This window comes from Stegodyphus dumicola, chromosome 3, assembly GCF_044657685.1.
Source record: "Stegodyphus dumicola isolate Sdum_Otavi_A_Nest chromosome 3, ASM4465768v1".
Lineage (NCBI taxonomy): Eukaryota > Metazoa > Arthropoda > Arachnida > Araneae > Eresidae > Stegodyphus > Stegodyphus dumicola.
The window spans coordinates 202,227,991-202,236,229 of record NC_140770.1 but is presented as its reverse complement, the minus strand read 5'-3'; the positions used below and the strand labels follow the sequence as shown (position 1 = coordinate 202,236,229).

The 8,239-nt window shown below is 31.9% G+C and overlaps 1 protein-coding gene across 1 annotated transcript; it reads left to right on the top strand.

The window, feature by feature from the left end:
* Positions 1-1,687: 1,687 nt before the first annotated feature.
* LOC118187852 (cuticle protein 14-like) lies at positions 1,688-6,578 on the top strand. Its single transcript, XM_035358137.2, has 3 exons — positions 1,688-1,799; positions 5,735-5,797; positions 5,886-6,578. The coding sequence occupies exons 1-3, from the start codon at positions 1,788-1,790 to the stop codon at positions 6,282-6,284; spliced, it is 474 nt and encodes a 157-aa protein (XP_035214028.2). The 5' UTR covers positions 1,688-1,787; the 3' UTR covers positions 6,285-6,578.
* The last annotated feature ends 1,661 nt before the right edge of the window (positions 6,579-8,239 follow it).

Sequence of the window (8,239 nt, the reverse complement as noted above, 5' to 3'; positions counted from 1 at the left end):
GTTCATGAAGCAAAAAAATAAGGAGTTACTGGGGTAGATTATTTTATTCCTACTTTAAAGTACAGATTAGGCCTTGTTTGTTTTCCGGTAAGGATTGTGTGCTGCAATTCATGTAGTCGTAATGGCTCATATAATAAGGTTTAATTCTGGGGAGCATGCAGGACAGTCGATTTGAAGAATATTCGCTTTCTCTAAAGGAGATCCTCCATTGGTCTGTTTCGATGATGCTTACGTAGTCATTTATGAAAGGAATACCTAGCCACTCGCTTCACGAAATAAGGAGAACATGAGGCTCAATAACCACCACACAGTAGCCATCACCTATCATCGTGACAGTTTTAGTAGCTGTAGCACAGTGCCTACACAAGCCATGGTGCCGTTTTACACCCTCACCCTAACACCATTATAACGATACTTTCTTGCATATTTTCTGGCTGGTGCGTCCTCCTCTCTTCTCGACAGGGGAATGATATCTGGAATTCCGACCAAAGACTGAATCGACTCTCATCAGGAAGACAAGACATTCGATCATATCTGCATCATTCACGGAATCTGACAACTTTACAAACAACTTCTATAATGTTCTGTGGATGATGTCACAGACATGATCGTGTTTCCGGTATATATCCCTAGGTAATTCAAATGTTGAACCATAATGTGATGGAATATTCATATACCTATATTGCAGTACAGGCAACTTTTGCAAGTTGGATGGCCGTGTAGTATAGCTTATGGTTAGTTCCTTTAGCGCTAAATATCTTCTGCTGTCGTAGATATAATCTTATGCTGTCGTAGATGGAGAGTTGTCTCCTATGATGTGTCTTAAGCACATTCATATCGTTTGAAAACTAACCAAAGCTTGTAGACAGAACTTTGAACGATTCAAAAATCCATTATAACTTTAGTGATTGTGAGATTATTTCGTATTCAGAGTTTCTACCATATTCAGTTTGTTGATGGTGCAACTTTCTTTTCACCTGGTTTTGATTTACTACACCGTCCTTAAACTAAAGGATTGAAAATATAAATGTTAGCCGGCTTTCTACTGTGCATATTCTAAATACGCAAATCGCAAAAAATTGATTGGCCGGTTCTGCAGCGAAGGCTTTGCATAATGATGTTCATCTTTCAGTTTTGAATATGCGTTCATCTCTTTTAACTTCAAGAATATTAATATTATTCAAGTTGAAAGATGATAATTAGTAAAATAATTTAGAATTAAAAATTTTGTTCTATGGCTTGTAGCTGTATTATTTTTTTTTCACTGGTAGGAAAGCTAAGTTTCATTCAGATCATTTTTTTTAACAAAAAGTTTATAATTTTTTCTTCTATTTTGCAATTTGAAAAAAAAAAAAAAAAAAAAATCCCGTATCTTTAAATTTTAGAAACACCCTTTATTAAAACTATTTCCTTCACTATTTAATAGGCATTTTTCGAATTTTGCAGTTTCGACATGATAAAAGATTTCATAATTAAGAATGCATGCAACATTCGAGAAGGAAATGGATAGCTTGTGCTTTGGCATTAATTTAATGATTTATTCGAAGCTATAATCGGAGTTAAGGACTTCGTTCCCTAACACCAGCCAGTACGACAACTGACCCTACAAGTTTTGAAAGTGTGCCCTAAAATAGATTCCGTCAGGTTCTGCGTTAATTCCTGGGCATTCCAAATTCTTGCCTGGGATTTCAACGACTATATAAGCAAGTAGCAACACATTATGCTATCACATATACTCAAAAGTTAAATAGATTACTTTATAGTCTTCTTATAACTACCCAACCAGTATGTTCTTCAAGGTAAGTTTCAAACGCTCCTTTTTACAAATTCAACGTATATAAAATTTTCTAACATTTGCTTAGTCTTCTTCGGTTTCGTAATTTTTTATAATTTAATTATGCGCTTCTATCTTTTAATTATATGCTTCAGTTAATTAATTTTGAACATAATGTTAGATTATATCAAGGTAATATTTAAAATATATGAAAACTATTTTATTTAAAATATACCAGGCTATTTTAATGAGCAAATGTAAGTTTTATTAATAGTCTATCACTTTTTTTAAGTTTTCTTAAATAATTAATAATTAAAAAATAGTTTAAGCTTGACTAGAAGAGAAACACGCTAATGTGACAATCAAAATCGTAAAAAACAACCTTATATTTAGCGTAGGTTACCTACGCTAAATATAAGGTTGTTTTTTACGATTTTGATAGTTTAAGCTTGCTAAATTTAGTTAATAAAAAAGCTTTTTATTCCCAAAATTATTGCATTAATAGTTTTAGCTAATTTTATCAAAAATTAACAATTTGTTTAGAGCTTGAAAGTATTAAACAATTTATAATTAATCAATTAAACTTTTGCAGATGAAATATTATTGATTTCATCAATTTTTTGCATCCTTTTTTAAAACTATGTCGCTTAGAAAAACTTCATTTTGGGAGGCAAATCAAAGGATCTGTAGATGGACAAAGCAGATTAGTAGGAAAATGTGTAAAATATGTTAAATTTTGTAACCGTCCAAAAACTATTTTAGTTAATTAATAATTATATTTAATTCATTATTTATTTATAAATCATTGCAACATTTTGTATTATGTATTAAAATGTTTCAAGTCACAAAAGGAATCATTTACAGACTGGAAAGAAAAAGGAAAGATTTTTTTATTAGCTCATAGTTCATAGCAGCCACAAAATAACTCTACCGTCACAAATTCAATAAACAGCCACTCCCACATGCGAATTCACTTTCATTTCTTACCGCACGCAGCATATCAAGCGAAACGACAGATTTGTAAAATGCTTTCTATGGATCGTTAACAATTATCGAAGACCTTCTGATTTAACGTTGAAGAACGAAATCTGAAATATTAAGTGCTTATTCAGAATGGCTGAGGAACTGGGAAAAATATGTGTTACAGGGAAAATAATAATAATGGAAAAAAAAAAAAAAAACTGATTTAAGTATTAGATTAGAAAATTTTTCTTTCAGTTTTCCGCAGTCAACACAAAACAAGCAAAGAAAATTTCATTTAACATGAAAAAGAAGCATAAGTAATAACAAGCGACTTTTCTTATCTTTCACTTTTGATTGTCAATCCTTTTTCTTAAAAATGCTGATTAATATTAAACGTATAAAATAGGCAAAATTATTGGAAAATTTTGTTGTTTGAGTTTTCCAAAAAGCATTGCTCAAAAATACCAGATCTCTAACTAGTATTAAAACTTAATTAGATTGTAGTTTAATTATACATAATTCTTAGGTTGTTTGCTCACATTAGTTTTCCTCATTCTAAAAATTATATTACATAATTGTATTTAGTGAGTAACTAAAAATGATGCATTAATTTATTGCAACTGAAAATTTTCAGTTTAAAAAATGTTTTCTCTTTATAATTAAAAGGGCATTTTAACTTTATGAAAATTTATACGTTATATTACTATTAATTAATTCCGATATCTCCTTCCTCCCCAAAAATGCTCCTTGTTCTAAAAAGTATTAAATATATTAACAGGGCTTATAAATATTTGAAATCGCTTAAAGTAAAAATGTATTATTTAAAAAGTCAGTGTTTAAAGCGTTGCTGAAAAAGTACAAACTTTCAGCAGAACTGTGTTAAATGTACAATTTTAATTCACAGAAAATAATACTTTCAAGCAGAATTTGTAGAGACATTAGGGATTTTTGAAGCTTTAGAGATGAAAAATGAGCAATGCCGTCGTCGTGACTCGAACCACGGATCTCTCGATTACGCGTCAAGTGTGCTGACCATTACACAACGAAGGCATGTTAAGAAGGCGGGAGAAATACCTTATATACTCCCCCTTATAAAGGGCCGTAGAGACATTAGGTACTTTGGAAGGAGGCAAGATAAAAAATTAGCAATGCCTTCCCCGGAAATCGAACCGCGGACCTCTGAATTACGAACGGAGCGTGCAGACCACTGCATCACGAAGGCTTGCTAAAAGGAGCGAGACATACCTTATAGGGCAACTGGGGTTTTAGCGGACCCAGTCGCCAAATCCTGGGGGTGAAGAATCATCATTCACCACCTTTTAATTGGGGCACCACTGTAGAAACATTAGGTTACTTCGAAATAGGAGTCGGGAATAATGAGCAATGTCCTCTCCGGGACTCGAACTACGGACCTCTCGATTGCGCATCAAGTGTGTTGACCCTTACACCACGAAAGCATGATAAAAAAGCGGGATAAATACCTCTAGAATAAAGCAAAATGATTAAAGGCTTAATTTTCACTGATTCAGTTTCGATAAAATTTATCTTATAAAACCGTCTTAGAGAATAAACGGGCTAATGTTCTCTTACAAAGCTAATTTGAATAAAATAATATCGTTTTAAATGAAATAAAAATGCACTATTAAACAAAAAGTCGCTTATTTTTTAAGTGATAGGAATAAAATCTACTAATTTCATAATTATCCAATAATATGTCACTACAAAGTTCATTAACTGGTTTTAATTAAATAACATTCCATGAAGTAAAATTGCGTAATGTTGTTTTTAGAATTATTATGAACTCTTAAAATATTAAGTCATATAAATTTATTGTGCTTAGTATGCTCTAAAAATTAATAAATTCATATTTTTCGAAGCTGTTTGGCTTGGATTTATTATTTATTTTCACTGTTATTTACTTAAGATGTTAATATTACTCAAAGCGCAATAGATCTGTTTGCTTAAAGGAAGGGATGTCAAAGAAAACTGATTTGTATTACGGAAAAGTCCATACAGCTAGACCATTCATCAGGAATCAAGTTCGTATCGAACTTAGAGTGCTCAAGAGTCTTAATCGCCTTGCCGCTGGTGGTCTGAAAACTAGTTGATCACTTTTAAATAAAAAAAAAGCATGAAAAGTTAAATTGTCTGATTATCTTTACAACAAAAACTCAAATTTGACACTTATATGCGTACAGTAAATTATTTACCTTCTCTTTATTTTCCCAATCGTAAATATTTACTTTCAGTTTATAACTATGAAATCTAACTCTTCATACATCCTGGTCCTTATATTCAGGAATACTTTATACTTATTACGAATAATAAAACAAAAGTTTGAGTTCCGTTCGATAAAAATTGACCGAGACTTTTAACTTCAGAATTATGCATATTCAGTGTCAATTCAGTGCGCGACCTATCTTTCAGTGAGAAGGGACCATAACCCACTTAGACTCATTTTCAATTCGATATCACAACGTAGATTTTAAACATCGCTGCACTATCGATGTGCAGGGACCTGTATAATGAATTTACTTCAGGTTGAGTTTATAAAATTATTGTAAAAATATGAAGTAAGTAAAAAGGCAATAAAATTAAAAAATAAGTAAAGTTAAAAAATAAAATTTTTCAAGGGGGCATTCATTTGCTTTTGCCACATACTTTTATCATTTTAAAGCTAAACTTAAAATTTTTAGCCACAAACACGTCTAGCGAATTATAAATATCTTACAAATGAAAAAATAACACTGGTGCAATCAGAAAATTTTGTTATATCAGAATATATCGTTACAAGTCAAAGGATAAAATCAAATTCAATCGCATTTCTGACTACAAAACGAGAATTTTTTTAAAGGTTACAGAGCTAATTACAGCTATTCAGTTACTGAATTATGCATAAAAAATTTCGACTATCCTAAAAAACCTTTCTTTAAGTATATTTTAAGCCTGTTTTGATTAACCTGACATTTAAGTTCATTGGATTATTTCATATTATAGGTTGTCGTTGTCGCTGCTGTTGTTGCTATTGCAGTGGCACATTATGTACCTGTTGTCCGTGAAGTAAGAAAAGTATCTTTATATAATGCATTTAAAATTTAAATTAGTCGCCCTGGTTAAAAAACTTAAAATACACTTAACGTATTTTTAGATTCACCACCCTCAACCGTATGCGTTTGGGTACAGTGTGAAAGATCACCATGGAGAACAACACAGAGAAGAATCTGGAGATGGTCATGGAGTGAAGGGCAGCTATGGATTCACCGACGCCAGGGGTATACATAGGCAGGTCAACTATGTTGCTGATCATGCCGGATTTCGATCTCAAATCAAGACCAATGAACCGGGAACTGCTAATCAAGATCCTGCAGCAGTCAAGGTGATCTCATCTGCACATGGTGGATATGCACCTATTACTAGTGGAGGTTATGGAATTGGAGTTGGATCAGCTGGTATTGTTGGAGGCCTTGGAGGATACGGTAACGCTTACAGTGGCTACTTGCATGGTGGTTCTATATCTGGATATGACAGCAGATATGGTGCTTACTGAAATATGTTCCGTACCCAAGATATCGTAAATGGCCGTCGAGTTATTTCCTTAATCTGATGCATTACGGGTTCATAACATTTCTTAAACATAGCTTACCTCAATTCTTATTGAAGAAAAATGGTTGCTTTGCTTTGTTATTTTTTCTTATTTAGATATGCTTGTTTCAAACATCTGAAACTTGCACTGTGAAAGATTTTTTCTTTCTGAGCCAAACGCGGGTTTCTCAGTTCCTTTGGTATATTGTGGTTCTTATATGTACTTAGCAAATGAATAAAGTTCATTTAAAAATCTGTACTGAATATTTTACTAGTTCATCTCCATTAGAATATTTAATTTTCCACCAATGAATCTAGAATAAGTGCACTGATTTTCATGATCTCACAAGTTTAGAGTAAATCTTTGATATTTTTTATAAATGATTAAATTTAGTATTATCATGGTAAAATGAAATCCAATTTTTAGAAAAGTAGGGAAAAACAAGGAACAACTTATTTTGACAGGAATGATTGCTTTACTAACTATTTTAATAATTGGACTAACCGGTTTCTTTTCTAAGAAAACTGAACAGCCAGAAACACAAAGGAAATATTTACTTTCCAAGTAATTTCTTCATTACTTTAGCAAATAAATGGGCAATATTACTATTATAACCCGAAACCTTAACTTTTTGGCATATTAATCTTATTATCAATGCGAACATTTTCATATAAATTTTAGCTCTTTTATTAAAGTGAAAAAAATTGCAGGCAGGATATGAAGTCTGTTTTCTTTACCTTAAATCAATTACTTATTCATCTGATTTAAGAAAGTATGAAAAAAAAAAGATAAATATAAGGTTTTTGAATTGAAAGTGAGTACTACAAACAAATTATGTTCGTACATGAAAATGGCATTTACAAAATATTAACTTGCCAATAAAATTTTTATTTAAAGATGCCCAGCAGGAACAGGAATAAAAGCTATTGCCACTTGAAAAAGGCTTGCTTTTCAGCTTGCTTCAGTAATAAGAATATGAGTATAAAATGAATATAGATACTTAACTACCATACTAATACATATTTTTGGTCCTCAGACAAAATTCAAATCAGAAATATTCGAGCAGTTTTTATCACAGGAACTAAAGATGAAGATTTGTCAGTGTGAAATCCTTATGTAAAGTTTATCCTAAGTTTTTAATAGCTAACTTTGAGTTAAAACCACTTTCCTATCCTTCTTAATTTCAGCTTACAACTTCCTGTCAGAACGTTCGAGACAGCCAGAGATTCTGACCAGCGCACGTTCACCTTTTGGCTACACTCTCTCTGAAAATTTCTATAGCTATTTCTACGCTCGGCCGTACTTTAGGCCCGTCATATCTTCGCCGTTTAGTTTCAGCTATATCTCTTTAGTCAAGTTTTATTTCTTAGCATTCTTGAGTTCAAACCCAAGCAGAGGCTTTTCTGTACGTCCTGAGAGAGGAGCGACTGTAAACTTTATTTGAACAGTAAAGGGTAATTAACCCTTCGTGACTTTACGTTTCTATCTTTCTGAACTAAGCGATTATTCGCTTACCAGTTCTTAAGGTTCCACAAATTTAGCTGTAAATTATAGGTTGGAACATTAAACTTATGATATCATTTCTCAGCGAATCGAGTTTTATATATGTTTATCTCTTCTAGTAAATCATCATTGCATGGAATAGATAAATAATTCATTGTAGTAAATTCAATCCGTCATTCGTTTGAGTTATACCCGGTGCTTCTTTTCCTCCCATACACACCTTTTAGCATTGCTAGAAGATCAGTCTTCCCTCCTTTATAAAAAATAAAAAATACAAAAGATACATTTATTTAGATTTAGATTGTATTTTAATATGTTTTGTAAATCAAACGAAAGTACAGAAATCATTGAAAAATACCAAAACTAGTTTTTAATATTGATAAGCTGAAACTAAATGCTTAAGGGCTAAATAAAAG